Source organism: Haliotis rubra, unplaced genomic scaffold (genome assembly GCF_003918875.1).
Source record: "Haliotis rubra isolate DU_JTF1 unplaced genomic scaffold, ASM391887v1 Scf100, whole genome shotgun sequence".
NCBI lineage: Eukaryota > Metazoa > Mollusca > Gastropoda > Lepetellida > Haliotidae > Haliotis > Haliotis rubra.
The window spans coordinates 613,792-632,416 of NW_025764893.1; the positions used below are offsets into that span (position 1 = coordinate 613,792).

Here is an 18,625-nt window from a genome sequence, read left to right on the forward strand (position 1 = left end):
GTCAGGAGAAGTTTCGGAAGAAATCTGACAAGTTGTGGTCCCCCCAGACTCATCGGAAGAGAAGTTGAAAGAATCTTCAACAGTGCCATAATAAGTTCCCAAGGGTGGTAATACAGGACGTAAATCTACAACCAGTGAATCCAGAACGTGGCCTGACCCACCACTGTTTCTGACGGATTCTTACAGTCATTACAATTCAAATCACTAATTATCCAAATCCAAAGTATTATATATTCCCACCTCCATAGCCGTCGGATTCTACAAGCAAATAAGCATGAGTCAGGATAAGGAAAAATATGTAATTTTCTGACTAAAATTGATATTTTATACTTATCCTGACTCATGAGGTTAACCCTCCCAACCTCCCCTCTTATGGCACTCTGGATTTCCCTGTAAATCCAGGTGTCGGGCTTACATACGGAGAGAGTGACAAATATGGCCGACCATGTGGCCATTTGGGCGCCAAAATGGAGGAAAGGGACGCTACTCGTGGGTGAGTGATTTTATGTCTGCTTTTTTAGAAGGGAACTTCAAGGGATTTCAAGTGTTCCACTATCAATCGCAAGAGGAAGGAGACAAGCATAATTAGCATAAATATCAATTTTAGTCAGAAAATCACATTTTTCATGATATCCTGTGCCATCTTCGTCTTCAGCCAATCCAAACACCCTGTTCAGAGGGAACACTCTAGCTACCAAGTCCATGGACCAGTTTATGAAGGTAAGCTCTGCAGTTTTACTTTGGATATTTTATAGGTTCTAAGAAAGTTGTATTAATACTCCGGTAATATGGTATCCATTGTATTGAATTGAGTTTTCAATCTTCTGTAACCTCATTGCTTGATGGTGATTGGTCATTGCAGATTGTAGGAATGCCATACCTCCATCACACTCTGTCCAATGAGATTGACCGGATCTTCAGTGAGAAGAAGGCTGTGGAACTGGACCCTCATCGGGTCAACAGTGTCAGAAGGTCAGCAGCAGAGTTTAATAATAATAATAATAATGAGTGTATTTTTATAGTGCTAAATACTCCAGGCACTAAGTGTCTGCTCCAAGCGCTATCACGGCACAGTATTACCTCGGATAACCCAAGCTGCCTGTGAGGCGCTAGAAGTTATAGTCACATGACTTATCCCACCAGGTGAACAGAGACATGTTTGAACAAACTCACTTGGCTAAGGTGAGACCACATGTTTCACATGTGTTTCGTTGTGGGGCAGGACTGAAGTCCTAGAAACACTCAGGAATCTAGCTGCCAAACTCGGTCACCCATCCAAGGGCTATCCGAGCCCAACGTTGCATAACTTCAACTGATTTGTGACCTGAGCACTATTCACATGACCACATGCCACCTTGACCTACAAAAATAAGGGTTCAGAAGACCCATAAAGACTAATATCAAAGGTCGTGATAGGAGATTTGGGGGTCTTGTAAAGTCATGAATTAGTGTAGTGCAGTTCTTGCCTCTTGCAGTATATTTTAGCTGAAATGTGTGTAGTGAGTTATGTTTATAATAAACTAAAATTACTGGTCCCTTTCAGTTCGTTATAATTATAGTTTACTGTATCTGTACCTGGATTGTCTGGTCAGATTCAATCACTTATAGCCAACGTCATGTAACTGGAATGTTGTGTTAAACAACAAACAAGAAACAAAAAGGATTCCCAGAATGCACTACTTGTCCGCCTGAGACATCAAAACAGAAGTGATTCCCAGAATGCACTACTTGTCCGCCTGAGACATCAAAACAGAAGTGATTCCCAGAATGTACTACTTGTCTGCCTGAGACATCAAAACAGAAGTGATTCCCAGAATGTACTACTTGTCTGCCTGAGACATCAAAACAGCAGTGATTCCCAGAATGCACTACTTGTCCGCCTGAGACATCAAAACAGAATCGATTCCCAGAATGTACTACTTGTCTGCCTGAGACATCAAAACAGCAGTGATTCCCAGAATGTACTACTTGTCTGCCTGAGACATCAAAACAGCAGTGATTCCCAGAATGTACTACTTGTCTGCCTGAGACATCAAAACAGAAGTGATTCCCAGAATGTACTACTTGTCTGCCTGAGACATCAAAACAGAAGTGATTCCCAGAATGTACTACTTGTCTGCCTGAGACATCAAAACAGCAGTGATTCCCAGAATGTACTACTTGTCTGCCTGAGACATCAAAACAGAAGTGATTCCCAGAATGTACTACTTGTCTGCCTGAGACATCAAAACAGCAGTGATTCCCAGAATGTACTACTTGTCTGCCTGAGACATCAAAACAGAAGTGATTCCCAGAATGTACTACTTGTCTGCCTGAGACATCAAAACAGAAAACATACTACTTGTCTGCCTGAGTGAGTGATTCCCAGAATGCACTACTTGTCTGCCTGAGACATCAAAACAGAAGTGATTCCCAGAATGTACTACTTGTCTGCCTGAGACATCAAAACAGAAGTGATTCCCAGAATGTACTACTTGTCTGCCTGAGACATCAAAACAGCAGTGATTCCCAGAATGTACTACTTGTCTGCCTGAGACATCAAAACAGAAGTGATTCCCAGAATGTACTACTTGTCTGCTGAGACATGAGACATCTACTTGTCTGCCTGAGACATCTAAACAGAAGTGATTCCCAGAATGTACTACTTGTCTGCCTGAGACATCAAAACAGAAGTGATTCCCAGAATGTATTACTTGTCTGCCTGAGACATCAAAACAGAAGTGATTCCTAGAATGCACTACTTGTCTGCCTGAGACATCAAAACAGAAGTGATTCCCAGAATGTACTACTTGTCTGCCTGAGACATCAAAACAGAAGTGATTCCCAGAATGTACTACTTGTCTGCCTGAGACATCAAAACAGAAGTGATTCCCAGAATGCACTACTTGTCCGCCTGAGACATCTAAACAGAAGTGATTCCCAGAATGTACTACTTGTCTGCCTGAGACATCTAAACAGAAGTGATTCCCAGAATGTACTCCTTGTCTGCCTGAGACATCAAAACAGAAGTGATTCCCAGAATGTACTACTTGTCTGCCTGAGACATCAAAACAGCAGTGATTCCCAGAATGTACTACTTGTCTGCCTGAGACATCAAAACAGAAGTGATTCCCAGAATGTACTACTTGTCTGCCTGAGACATCAAAACAGAAGTGATTCCCAGAAGGTACTACTTGTCTGCCTGAGACATCAAAACAGCAGTGATTCCCAGAAGGTACTACTTGTCTGCCTGAGACATCAAAACAGAAGTGATTCCCAGAATGTACTACTTGTCTGCCTGAGACATCAAAACAGAAGTGATTCCCAGAATGTACTACTTGTCTGCCTGAGACATTTAAACAGAAGTGATTCCCAGAATGTACTACTTGTCTGCCTGAGACATCAAAACAGAAGTGATTCCCAGAATGTACTACTTGTCTGCCTGAGACATCAAAACAGCAGTGATTCCCAGAATGCACTACTTGTCCGCCTGAGACATTTAAACAGAAGTGATTCCCAGAATGTACTACTTGTCTGCCTGAGACATCAAAACAGAAGTGATTCCCAGAATGCACTACTTGTCCGCCTGAGACATTTAAACAGAAGTGATTCCCAGAATGTACTACTTGTCTGCCTGAGACATCAAAACAGAAGTGATTCCCAGAATGTACTACTTGTCTGCCTGAGACATCAAAACAGCAGTGATTCCCAGAATGTACTACTTGTCTGCCTGAGACATCAAAACAGCAGTGATTCCCAGAATGTACTACTTGTCTGCCTGAGACATCAAAACAGCAGTGATTCCCAGAATGTACTACTTGTCTGCCTGAGACATCAAAACAGAAGTGATTCCCAGAATGTACTACTTGTCTGCCTGAGACATCAAAACAGCAGTGATTCCCAGAATGTACTACTTGTCTGCCTGAGACATCAAAACAGAAGTGATTCCCAGAATGTACTACTTGTCTGCCTGAGACATCAAAACAGAAGTGATTCCCAGAATGTACTACTTGTCTGCCTGAGACATCAAAACAGAAGTGATTCCCAGAATGTACTACTTGTCTGCCTGAGACATCAAAACAGAAGTGATTCCCAGAATGTACTACTTGTCTGCCTGAGACATCAAAACAGCAGTGATTCCCAGAATGTACTACTTGTCTGCCTGAGACATCAAAACAGAAGTGATTCCCAGAATGTACTACTTGTCTGCCTGAGACATCAAAACAGAAGTGATTCCCAGAATGTACTACTTGTCTGCCTGAGACATCAAAACAGAAGTGATTCCCAGAATGTACTACTTGTCTGCCTGAGACATCAAAACAGCAGTGATTCCCAGAATGTACTACTTGTCTGCCTGAGACATCAAAACAGCAGTGATTCCCAGAATGTACTACTTGTCTGCCTGAGACATCAAAACAGCAGTGATTCCCAGAATGTACTACTTGTCTGCCTGAGACATCAAAACAGAAGTGATTCCCAGAATGTACTACTTGTCTGCCTGAGACATCAAAACAGAAGTGATTCCCAGAATGTACTACTTGTCTGTCTGAGACATCAAAACAGAAGTGATTCCCAGAATGTACTACTTGTCTGCCTGAGACATCAAAACAGCAGTGATTCCCAGAATGTACTACTTGTCTGCCTGAGACATCAAAACAGAAGTGATTCCCAGAATGTACTACTTGTCTGCCTGAGACATCAAAACAGAAGTGATTCCCAGAATGTACTACTTGTCTGCCTGAGACATCAAAACAGAAGTGATTCCCAGAATGTACTACTTGTCTGCCTGAGACATCAAAACAGAAGTGATTCCCAGAATGTACTACTTGTCTGCCTGAGACATCAAAACAGAAGTGATTCCCAGAATGTACTACTTGTCTGCCTGAGACATCAAAACAGAAGTGATTCCCAGAATGTACTACTTGTCTGCCTGAGACATCAAAACAGAAGTGATTCCCAGAATGTACTACTTGTCTGCCTGAGACATCTAAACAGCAGTGATTCCCAGAATGTACTACTTGTCTGCCTGAGACATCAAAACAGAAGTGATTCCCAGAATGCACTACTTGTCCGCCTGAGACATCTAAACAGAAGTGATTCCCAGAATGTACTACTTGTCTGCCTGAGACATCAAAACAGAAGTGATTCCCAGAATGTACTACTTGTCTGCCTGAGACATCAAAACACAGTGATTCCCAGAATGTACTACTTGTCTGTCTGAGACATCAAAACAGCAGTGATTCCCAGAATGTACTACTTGTCTGCCTGAGACATCAAAAACAGATTCCCAGAATGTACTAGTGATTCCCAGAATGTACTACTTGTCTGCCTGAGACATCAAAACAGAAGTGATTCCCAGAATGTACTACTTGTCTGCCTGAGACATCTGAGACATCAAAACAGAAGTGATTCCCAGAATGTACTACTTGTCTGCCTGAGACATCAAAACAGAAGTGATTCCCAGAATGTACTACTTGTCTGCCTGAGACATCAAAACAGAAGTGATTCCCAGAATGTACTACTTGTCTGCCTGAGACATCAAAACAGAAGTGATTCCCAGAATGTACTACTTGTCTGCCTGAGACATCAAAACAGAAGTGATTCCCAGAATGTACTACTTGTCTGCCTGAGACATCAAAACAGCAGTGATTCCCAGAATGTACTACTTGTCTGCCTGAGACATCAAAACAGCAGTGATTCCCAGAATGTACTACTTGTCTGCCTGAGACATCAAAACAGAAGTGATTCCCAGAATGTACTACTTGTCTGCCTGAGACATCAAAACAGCAGTGATTCCCAGAATGTACTACTTGTCTGCCTGAGACATCAAAACAGAAGTGATTCCCAGAATGTACTACTTGTCTGCCTGAGACATCAAAACAGAAGTGATTCCCAGAATGTACTACTTGTCTGCCTGAGACATCAAAACAGAAGTGATTCCCAGAATGTACTACTTGTCTGCCTGAGACATCAAAACAGAAGTGATTCCCAGAATGTACTACTTGTCTGCCTGAGACATCAAAACAGCAGTGATTCCCAGAATGTACTACTTGTCTGCCTGAGACATCAAAACAGAAGTGATTCCCAGAATGTACTACTTGTCTGTCTGAGACATCAAAACAGAAGTGATTCCCAGAATGTGCTACTTGTCTGTCTGAGATATCAAAACAGAAGTGATTCCCAGAATGTACTACTTGTCTGCCTGAGACATCAAAACAGCAGTGATTCCCAGAATGTACTACTTGTCTGCCTGAGACATCAAAACAGCAGTGATTCCCAGAATGTACTACTTGTCTGCCTGAGACATCAAAACAGCAGTGATTCCCAGAATGTACTACTTGTCTGCCTGAGACATCAAAACAGAAGTGATTCCCAGAATGTACTACTTGTCTGCCTGAGACATCAAAACAGAAGTGATTCCCAGAATGTACTACTTGTCTGCCTGAGACATCAAAACAGAAGTGATTCCCAGAATGTACTACTTGTCTGCCTGAGACATCAAAACAGCAGTGATTCCCAGAATGTACTACTTGTCTGCCTGAGACATCAAAACAGAAGTGATTCCCAGAATGTACTACTTGTCTGCCTGAGACATCAAAACAGAAGTGATTCCCAGAATGTACTACTTGTCTGCCTGAGACATCAAAACAGCAGTGATTCCCAGAATGCACTACTTGTCCGCCTGAGACATTTAAACAGAAGTGATTCCCAGAATGTACTACTTGTCTGCCTGAGACATCAAAACAGAAGTGATTCCCAGAATGCACTACTTGTCAAAACAGCCTGAGACATTTAAACAGAAGTGATTCCCAGAATGTACTACTTGTCTGCCTGAGACATCAAAAACAGTAAGTGATTCCAGCAGTGATTAGAATGTACTACTTGTCTGCCTGAGACATCAAAACAGCAGTGATTCCCAGAATGTACTACTTGTCTGCCTGAGACATCAAAACAGCAGTGATTCCCAGAATGTACTACTTGTCTGCCTGAGACATCAAAACAGCAGTGATTCCCAGAATGTACTACTTGTCTGCCTGAGACATCAAAACAGAAGTGATTCCCAGAATGTACTACTTGTCTGCCTGAGACATCTAAACAGCAGTGATTCCCAGAATGTACTACTTGTCTGCCTGAGACATCAAAACAGAAGTGATTCCCAGAATGTACTACTTGTCTGCCTGAGACATCAAAACAGAAGTGATTCCCAGAATGTACTACTTGTCTGCCTGAGACATCAAAACAGAAGTGATTCCCAGAATGTACTACTTGTCTGCCTGAGACATCAAAACAGAAGTGATTCCCAGAATGTACTACTTGTCTGCCTGAGACATCAAAACAGAAGTGATTCCCAGAATGTACTACTTGTCTGCCTGAGACATCAAAACAGAAGTGATTCCCAGAATGTACTACTTGTCTGTCTGAGACATCAAAACAGAAGTGATTCCCAGAATGTGCTACTTGTCTGTCTGAGATATCAAAACAGAAGTGATTCCCAGAATGTACTACTTGTCTGCCTGAGACATCAAAACAGCAGTGATTCCCAGAATGTACTACTTGTCTGCCTGAGACATCAAAACAGCAGTGATTCCCAGAATGTACTACTTGTCTGCCTGAGACATCAAAACAGCAGTGATTCCCAGAATGTACTACTTGTCTGCCTGAGACATCAAAACAGAAGTGATTCCCAGAATGTACTACTTGTCTGCCTGAGACATCAAAACAGCAGTGATTCCCAGAATGTACTACTTGTCTGCCTGAGACATCTAAACAGCAGTGATTCCCAGAATGTACTACTTGTCTGCCTGAGACATCAAAACAGCAGTGATTCCCAGAATGTACTACTTGTCTGCCTGAGACATCAAAACAGCAGTGATTCCCAGAATGTACTACTTGTCTGCCTGAGACATCAAAACAGCAGTGATTCCCAGAATGTACTACTTGTCTGCCTGAGACATCAAAACAGAAGTGATTCCCAGAATGTACTACTTGTCTGCCTGAGACATCAAAACAGAAGTGATTCCCAGAATGTACTACTTGTCTGCCTGAGACATCAAAACAGAAGTGATTCCCAGAATGTACTACTTGTCAGCTTGAGACATCAAAACAGAAGTGATTCCCAGAAGAATATACTTGTCTTGCTGTAGTACACTGTAATTTTAAATAAAAGAATTTTTTAGAATATAACACTTTTCATCCCAATGGGAGGTCCAAGACAGAAGCAATTCCCAGAAGAAAATACTTATATTCCCATTGGAATCCTAAGAGATTAACATGAGAAGGTCATCAGTACCCCATCAGTGTCTCATTCCCAGTATTATATTGCAGACGACATAGTATTCACCGCGAGTCGGAGGAGAACATCCTCCAGTCTAGTCAGGAGGTGCTGGAGGGCTACATGGGGGACATCATGGAGCGCATCATCCACTCCGCCCGTGACTGCCCCCACATCATGAGGGTGGTGTTCCGCAACCTTCAGATGACCGTCAGGAAGAAGTGGCCGGAGACGGAATACGAGGTAGGGAGTCCATGCAGTCTTTAAACAGTGGTTCTATAGTTCTTAGACATTGACTGTTTACTCATGTTTTATCATTGGGTATTTATTCGTTTCTGTTTTACTCCCTTGGATTAAATCTGTTGGTATTTATAAGGCAATAATAACCAATAAATTGTTAATCTAATTTTGTGCATAAACTATTGCTTCGGTAAATGTGAATAATTTGGGAATTCATGTAATTGTGATGCCTGCATTCAGTCAGCAAATGAGATCTGTTAAGAAATATGGGAACTGGCTACTTTATGTACATGACATATTTCATGTGTAACCAACTCTTCAGGTAAGGGACCGTTCATAATTTATGGCTAGGGGGAGTGATGATGATTTTTATGGAAAAGCATGTACAATGTGAATGACACCCCCTCTAAAGTTTATGTACAAAGTAAGTGACCCCACCCCCCTGCATGTCATATACAAAATCAATGACCCCCCTCCCCCTGCAGATATTTTTCGCGCCTAATTTTCAAATATTAAAATGTACAAAATTGATGACCCCCCTAGTACATGTGTACAAAATTGATGACCTCCCCTACCTCCCAGAACAAAATGGGTGACCCCCTCTTAAAATCATCAATATTGTGAACGGTCCCTAATGGTGATTTATTTGGTATACCAGAGCTCAGCATTGTATCTCAGATTTGAGTTGATAAGATCTCAGCATGAGCATGCTTTCTTGTGGCACATAGGTCCACTTTGTAAAGTGAAGGTTGTGATTCAGCTGAATGACCTCTTAGACATCAAATAGTACAGACTGAGTTATCTCCCCTGTTTTATAGGACATTCCGTACCTGGCTGTGAGCGGCTTCCTTTTCCTCCGGTTCTTTGCTCCGGCCATCTTGTCCCCAAAGTTGTTTTCCCTCCACCCTGTACACGCCAACAGGAAGATCAGTCGAACCCTCACCCTGCTGGCAAAGGTAGGTCATCAGGAAGATCAGTCGAACCCTCACCCTGCTGGCAAAGGTAGGTCAACAGGAAGATCAGTCGAACCCTCACCCTGCTGGCAAAGGTAGGTCAACAGGAAGATCAGTAGTTCAGTCGAACCCTCACCCTGCTGGCAAAGGTAGGTCAACAGCAAGATCAGTAGATCAGTCGAACCCTCACCCTGCTGGCCAAGGTAGGTCATCAGGAAGATCAGTCGAACCCTCACCCTGCTGGCAAAGGTAGGTCATCAGGAAGATCAGTCGAACCCTAATATACTCAACTCATTTCAATGTATTCACTCTTAGTGACATACATGCTAGTTACTCACAGCAATAGACATTATTGCCATGCTAAAATATGTTTCAAAAATCCTAATGTCGATGTATTATGACTTGTTTCTGAAGCTACCATTAGTTCTAATGGCTACATGGCTGAAGCAATGCAACTAAACATGTTGAACCCTCTCCTTGTTGCAGCTGACCCAGAGCATGGGGAACCTGAACGTTCAGGGCAAGGAGGCATGGCTGGAGCCCCTAGCACCACTTATACATAACTATGTTGGCTGTGTCAGAGAGTTCATTGACGACCTGGTCACAGTATTTGATTCTGACAGTAAGTGAACTTTGTTTAATCAGTAGTAAATACAATGTTCAGTCTGGCCCTAATAAAAAGTGGGCCCATGGCCTGCCTGTCTTCAGTTATGTGGGCCATTGATAAATTAGTGTGGGTACCCTTCTTGTCAAATTGCTGTGACTTGTTAGCCATACATCAGAATTGGAATCAGTTTTACAAAGCGTATCCGATTTTCTCATAGTATCGATTTAAGGTTTCACACTGCCGTTTGAAACAGCTTGAAAATGATGTGCTAAGTTCTAGGTACTCAAAACGATAACTGTTTGCTTCATTTAGGGAGGGTAGCACATTTTTTACAATTAGAGCCTGCATAGTTTGCAGTTTTGCTTGAGTCGACATGTGAAAGCAAACTCATAATGCATTCAGATTTATGTGTAATTTCTTGATCAAACCAACAGAGCCCGCCAGTACTTTTAAAGTGTGCCGTATAAACTTTCAGTGCGACAATGACACAAGGGCTCAGCCTATAATCAACACTGTAAATATTTCGAAGCTGAAAGTGCTTTTCTCTGTCAAACATCCATCTACATGAATATTAACATGAGTTGTGTAGTAACAACTCAAAATGTATCATAGGAAATATACTGGAACATGGCTACTGATAGTACAGGTGTATTATTAAGTGAGTGAGTGAGTTTAGTTTACGCCGCACTCAGCAATATTCTAGCAAATGGCGGCGGTCGGTAAATAATCGAGTCTTGACTAGACAATCCATTGATCAACAGCATGAGCATTGATCTATGCAGTTGGAATACCATGACATGTGTCGACCATGTCAGTGAGCTGACCACCCGATCCTGTTAGTTGCCTCATACAACAAGCATGGGTTACTGAAGGTTAGTTCTAACCTGGACCTTCACGGGTACGTGAAAAGAAAAACAGCGGTGAATGGATTACTAAAAATCAGTGATGACACCAGGTGTTTGCAGAAAAGAAAGACTTTGTCTTAGATGAAAAATAAGCAAGGTCTTGCTGTAACCGGAATATCTGGGATGTTTTACATATCCCATGTGTGAAATGTCTGTGGGAACTCATCAACAGAAAGTATTGATATCAGGAACAGTTTCTGAATACGAAGAAGATATTTGGGAGCCCTATGATGCACACTAGTATCCAAGTCATTATATTAATGCAATGATTTTTCTCACAGCGTTCCAATCACCTTTAAATAAGTCTTATTTAGATTCCCTGGCTTGGCACACCTGAGATATCACTTGAGAAATATATGGTTAAAAAATATCATTCGTCACCATCCGTCCCATTCTGTAACCTCCATCGTTATTCAGCTTGTCCCGGAATAACTCAAATAGATGAATTCTAACCCGGATCTTCACGGGTCTGCTGTTAAGACTAATGTTGAAACACAAACGCTGTTAAGACTAATGTTGAAAAACACAAACTATTGCAGTTTATATACCTCCTTCTGTTTGTTGGTTTGGTGTTTAACACTGCACTCAGCAATATTCCAAATATTTGGTACTCTGTTTGTCAGCCAGAAGGATATTTCTGGCCTGACGACCATAATTCTTGTCTTCCAAGTGTAATTTTGGTTATGCAGTTAAATTCTGCCATGATGCTTGTGTACTCTTGGCAAGTGGTAGTGAACAAAGAAAGTACAGTATGAATGTGTTTTGTACAGAGAACCACCGATGTTCAGGTCTATCCCCAACCCAATGATGATTCTGGTTCTGCTAACAAAGAAAGTACAGTATGAATGTGTTTTGTACAGAGAACCACCGATGTTCAGGTCTATCCCCAACCCAATGATGATTCTGGTTCTGCTAACAAAGAAAGTACAGTATGAATGTGTTTTGTACAGAGAACCACCGATGTTCAGGTCTATCCCCAACCCAATGATGATTCTGGTTCTGCTAACAAAGAAAGTACAGTATGAATGTGTTTTGTACAGAGAACCACCGATGTTCAGGTCTGTCCCCAATGATGATTCTGGTTCTGCTAACAAAGAATGTACAGTATGAATGTGTTTTGTACAGAGAACCACCGATGTTCAGGTCTGTCCCCAATGATGATTCTGGTTCTGCTAACAAAGAATGTACAGTATGAATGTGTTTTGTACAGAGAACCACCGATGTTCAGGTCTGTCCCCAACCCACCAGAAGGATGAAGTGATACTGAGGCACGGGGTGCTACTGAAGTGCCGCTACAAGACCAAGTCCTGGCTGCGACCCCTTGTCTTCAAGAAGTGCAATTTCTGGCTCACTCGATCCACCTTATCTTACACAAAGTCACAGTCAGAAGAGGTGAGAGGTCAAGGACATTATTTGTTTTTCAGATCGATCTTCTCTAAGGGACATGCAGGAGGACTCATTATAAAATGTACTTATAATATTGTGTGTTTTGGTAAATGACTTTCCCGGATGGAATACTAGAAATATGGAATTATTGAATGTGGAGGACAGTGTTTGCATGAAAGATTCTAATAAACTTATTCAGTTTTTGAAACATGGAATGGGAAGGAATCTTTTGTGATATTTTCTGAATGTCATAAAAGTTTGTGTGATCGGAAGAGAAATATGCTTTGTTTTGGCACACATTTTGAATAATGCATCAACCACAACTTTTGTCCTTTTTTTCTTTGTTCTCTGGTATTTCAGCAATATTATGATATTGTACCAGCCAATCCAGTGATTGACATGAGCAATTGGGATAGGTTGACAAAAGTCAAGAAAGTTAGCAAGCCTGACTTCCAGATTCTGTTTGTTTGGTGTTTAACGCTGAACTGTAAACAATCCAGTCTGGACCAGACCATCCAGTGATTGACATGAGCAATTGGGATAGGATGACAGCAGTCAAGAAAGTTAGAAAGCCTGACTTCCAGATTCTGTTTGTTTGTTGTTTAACGCTGAACTGTAAATAATCCAGTCTGTACCAGACCATCCAGTGATCAACATTATGTGCATCGATCTATGCAATTAGGATACGATGATGTCAACCAAGTCAGCGAGCCTGACCACCCGATCTTGTTAGTTACTTCTTACAACAACCCTAGGTTTGGGGGTCTAATTCTAACCCAGATCTTCACAGTAAGTCTGCATTTGTCATACCCATGCTTGCCATGTTGTGTGATGCTAATGTCTAGCATGTCTCCAGGCAAGGAAGGTGATCCCCGTGTCCCAGGTGTGTGCGGTAGAGAAGCTGGACTATGGAGCCCTAAGCAAGTCCAACATGGGTCAGATCCTCATCCGCGACCCCGAGGACACCAACAACGTGGACTACGGCATCCTCTACTTTCAGGCCAAGGTGGGCGCTGGCATCATTACTTATTCCTTCCATTCTAGGATGCAGGCTGATTGCCATACACACTTTTGTGCAAGAAAACCATTCTTATTTTTCTTAACTGACATTTTTGTTTGATTTGTGACTAAACAAGGGAGTTTGGGAGATTTTGCCAGTTAGTGATTGTGACAGCCAGGTTTGTATAATTAGCATGTGCCATGTTTACGATGAAGTCCAACAAACATATTGGGATTCCCCCCAATTTGATCAACAGGCAGAGTTCCTAGGTTTCACCATTACCAAGTACCATTATGTAAATGTTATTGCTCATCAGGTTTGTCAATGTTTGTTTGGATATTGATCCTCAAGGTCATCAAACTGTGCCTGGTAATACATGGATTTCCTTGGGTCAAAAACTGAATAACATGCCCAAACATTCATGTATATACCCGGGATGTGAATGGGGTTCTGTTTGTGAGTTTTCTTTTCTCCTTGTACCCTCAATATGATGTGAATTTGTGAGTTTTTTCATTTCTACCCTCCCAGGATGTGAATGAGCTTACCTCCTGGATGTCGGCCATCAGGAAGACATGCCAGTTTAACCAGTGCCGTGTTGAAGCCTACCATCCCGGGGTGTATAAGGGGGACAAGTGGAGCTGCTGTCACAGGCTATTACCTACAGGTGAGTCACTACCAACAGGTGACACACTACCCATAGACACCTACAGCTTGCTACCCACATGTGTCACTACCGTCAGGTGAGTCACGACCTACAGGTGACACACTACCCATAGATACCTATATCTTGCTACGCACATGTGCCACTACCCTCAAGTGACTCACTACCCACAGGGGAGCTACTGGCCAACTACCTGCACCTGGCAACCCATAGGTGCCACTACCAACAGATGAGACACCATCTACAGGCCACCAATCACTTGTGCCACTACCTACAGGTAGCGTCACATAATTTTGCAAGAAATACCTGCTTTTCATTTTGTTATTGACAGCAGGTCTTTTTCCCTCTTGATAATTGTAAAACATGATTTGAATAGAACTGAATCATTATGGTTCACAAGTAAGTGTAATTTGTTGTTGCTGTAGCCACTGGGTGCAGTCAGACGTATCATGGCGTGATGCTGGGAGACTGGCAGGACCCTCTGGACCCAAGGCTGGAGACGCAGATCATCTTCTCACAACTCCTCAACAGCAGGGACAACCTCAGGTCAGACCCTCATTACCCCACACTCAATCAATCAATCTTTAGCACGTGAAGATCCGGACTAGAATTGATCTTCTTGTCGTGACTAACAGGATCGGGTGGTCATCGTATCCCATCCCGTAGATCGATGCTCATGCTGTTGAGCACTGGATTGTCTGGTCCAGTCTCTTATTTACAGACCACCGCCATATACTGTACCTGGAATATTGCTGATGGTCGCTCACTCACTCACTCACTCACTCACTCACTCACTCACTCACTCACTCACTCACTCACTCACTCACTCACTCACTCACTCACTCACTCACTCACTATTCAGTACTTAAAAAGGCCACAGGTCTGTTGTACATTTAAAGTTTACATAGTAGTTTACAAAGTCATTTACAAACTCTTTTCTATAACAATATATACTCCTGCCAATAATGGTTGTCACCCCCTTCAATTTTATTAATAGGCTGGGGGGTGACAACCATTACTGGCAGGAGTATATTTTCTAAAACTCAAAGCAAAATAGATGTACAATGCCAGATTCTGTATTAATAATCTGTTGGTGCTAACACAGTCATCACATCATGTATCCATCTGTCAGACATCACTCAAGTAGGAGATAAACATCAAAACATCATGTGTTGGCCAATTTCCGGGTGTTATTGAGTATTTGAAACACAGGAATTGTTTGTCATTGACATTGAGTACGGGTACAGCAGTGAAGTGTCATAAGACATTTCAGCTGGTTTCCATGGTAGCGTCTGGAACTGCTCATTTGTGACGTCATTCCGACTTTACGTCACAATATGATTTGAATGACGTCACCACTGCTGACGGCGCAACAATACAATTGTGTGCAATATTTTTTAGTGTCAATACGCAGTGAATAGTCTTGCAATTTCCGGGAATTGAATACCGTTCGATCATGTTTTTCAACCAATCAAATTAAAGAACATGGTGACTTTTGGTTTACATTTACAGTGGAAGCCCTCTAAACCGGCAGTCGTTGGGACCGACAAAAAATGCCGGTATAGATGGCGTGCCGGTTTAAACAACTTTTCCCTTTCAACCTGAGAATGATCTTCCGTATGCCGTAAAATACGACTGAACAACGTGTTGATAGTCATCATATTCGACGCTCACTTTAAACTGTTTGATGTCGTATCGTGTCTTCCAACATGCCAGCCAACCATCTGATGCATTAAACTCGTTGACATTTAATTCTGAAGCAAACTGAATAGCTTTCTCTTTCAAAATAGGACCAGAAATGGGCATGTTTTAACAGCAGGCAGTCGAAAAACAATCATGCCGGTTTAAATAGCGTTAGTTACTGTACAAACAGTCAATTAGGCGGTCTTTGTTGTGCCGAAATACAGAATAGACTGACGCCGGATTAGAGGGATTGTAAATGATCATAAATTAACTAGGTTCTGTCAGGACGAAATTCTAGTGCCGATATTGAGAGCCTGCCGGATTGAAGGGCTGCCGGTTTAGAGGGCTTCCACTGTACTAGTTATACTGATCATCATGCTACTCTTATGGTGTTATTATTTTATATATACAGAGAGAGTTAAAGCTGCAGTAACATACATTATAGTAGAATATATTCTTCATATTAAAGCATGCCTAATAAGGTCCGTGTTAGCACTACATGTTTTCAGTAACCCCTGTTTGTCGTAAGAGGCGATTAACGGGATCGGGTGGTCAGGTTCACTGCCTTGGTTCATGCAAGTCATCGTATCCCAATTGCGTAGCTCATGGTGTTGATGACTGGATTGTCTGGTCCGGACTCAAATATATACAGACTGTCGCCATATAGCTGGAATATTGCAGAGTACAGCTTTAAAGAACAAAAAAACCAAAACATTAGTCTCCTCTTACGAAATGCATGGGTTGCTGAAGACCATATCTAACCTTGTCTTAGTGAAACTTGAGCCTGGTATACAGTAGTGGTGGTCCGATTAATTGAAATAATCGAAGATTGGTCGTAGTGACTAAACGACCAAGCAATCGATCATAATTTCTCATAATCGAACACAACCAATTTTGGAACACTTGTTTTCATTAACAATATTGTCTGTTACATGTTGTAAGCACTACAAGCTCGTTTCAAGTCATGATTGAATTTATCTTAAAGGCTCCAAGAAATTTATGTTCCTAACATGCTAGTCATCCTTTAAAGATGTGAAATTTTACCAAAAAGCCCCAAAAGAACTACATGTTCTTTTCCTTATTTTTATGTGCATTAACAAATTTCATAAATGACGCTAACCAATTATTTTCGATGATTGATCAGTTGTAATGAACCAATCATCAATTATGAGATTTTAACCAATTCCCAACACCAGTATACAGGGATGGCAAACAACATATGGAAGATATGGAGTGAGGGGGATGTAGGTTTGAGCTCCATCCGTCCGTTCGAGATGATGGAGACAGATTTTCTCAGAAACCGTTATAGATATAACCAAATTTGATATGTGCTTTTAGGACATAAATGCCTTGGTGGAGTTTGAAAACGGAAACCGTGTTACAATTTGTTACACAGTTACGTCCCTTGTCATGAGTTTCTTGACTTGGTGCACGTTATCCCCAATGGGGACAGGTTTTCTCAATAACCATTATAGATAGGGAAACCATATTTGGTATGTGTTTTCAGTACATGAATGTCATGGTGGAGTTAAAAAACAGGAACCGTGTGGCGGGGGATATTTATGAACATGTCATTTGTTCACATTGCATCTTTGTTTCTCTCACAGGAAGGAGCAGATCGAGCTTCAGCTGGAATTGACCAGACGGGGAGCAGAGGGCTCTGTGGGTTGTGTTACCAGCCAAGGTCAACCCATAGACAAGAAGCTGAAAACTATTGGTCAAATCCTGGACGTCATTGAACAGCTGACAATGTCTCATGAGACATTCCGTGAAATGCCTGAGCTCCATCACTAGGAGTGTGGAGACACGTCCAGATGAGTCTCGCCCCTGAAACATGTCAATATAACAGCAGCATTCCTGCACAACTGTGACATACATCAGACATATCAAAACAGGTTTTCAATGCCAAGAATACAATTGTATGTATGAACATGTCAATAATACTACTGTGAAACATGATCTGATGATAATTGTATCCATGGCACATGTCCCTCTAACAGTTGTATTCCTGATTCACCTCCCAGCAACAATTGTATTTCTAATATCTATCAAAACAATAGTTGTATTCCTTTAATGTCAAAACATCACTGACACAATGGCTCTAGTTAAAAAAGATATCATAAAAACAAATTGAGAATGAAATTGTCAAAGCGATGTTACTCCTCAATATTACACATAAATGCCAATGTCACTAGGGCAATAGCAATTTACCAAAGCTTCATCACCAGGAAATCTGTAATTGACAAGAGTTTCTTCACAAGGACAAGCTCTGGTGAACTACAGCGTGTTCAACAGAACAAGTTCTGATGGACCACAGCTTCATTAATAGAACATGTTCAAGTGGACCACAGCTTCCTCCCCATGGTCAAGCTCAGAAGGAAAACAGCTCCATTACTAGGACAAGCTCAGATGTACCAGTGCTTGATGAATAGAACAAGTTCTGAACGTAACATATGTTATATTTGGGATTACACAAAGTGTAATCCCAAATATAACAAGTTACATTTGACCACTTTCTAAAATGGCATTGTGTATTTCATAACAAGTTCTGAGCTTCATCACTACAGCTTCATCACTAGAAAAAGCTCTGATGGCCCATAACTTGATCAACAGGACAAGCACTAATGGACCACAGCTTCATCACTAAGACATGCTCTGATGGACCATAACTTGATCGACAGGGCAAGTTCTAATGGACCACAGCTTCATCACTAAGACATGCTCTGATTGCCCATAACTTGATCGACAGGGCAATTTCTAATGGACCACAGCTTCATGACCAACACATGCTCAGATGGACCACATCTTCATTACTAGGACAAACTCAGATGGACTTGGCTCAGTTCCACAATGCCATCATAGCGCTATGCCTATTGTAACCAGTGTTAAAGGATAGGAGCTACAATCACCTGGACACTAAGATCTATTTGTAGAACAGT

The 18,625-nt window shown here is 41.7% G+C and overlaps 1 protein-coding gene across 1 annotated transcript in view; it reads left to right on the top strand.

Moving 5' to 3' along the window:
- Positions 1-18,145, top strand: part of LOC124266503 (rasGAP-activating-like protein 1) — a 36,194-nt gene extending 18,049 nt beyond the window's left edge. The window contains 10 exon segments of the mRNA XM_046701302.1: positions 656-720; positions 863-972; positions 8,305-8,494; positions 9,310-9,447; positions 9,931-10,066; positions 12,167-12,348; positions 13,199-13,348; positions 13,871-14,006; positions 14,429-14,549; positions 17,294-18,145. Coding sequence (XP_046557258.1) covers positions 656-720; positions 863-972; positions 8,305-8,494; positions 9,310-9,447; positions 9,931-10,066; positions 12,167-12,348; positions 13,199-13,348; positions 13,871-14,006; positions 14,429-14,549; positions 17,294-17,480 — 1,415 coding nt within the window. The 3' untranslated portion in view covers positions 17,481-18,145.
- The last annotated feature ends 480 nt before the right edge of the window (positions 18,146-18,625 follow it).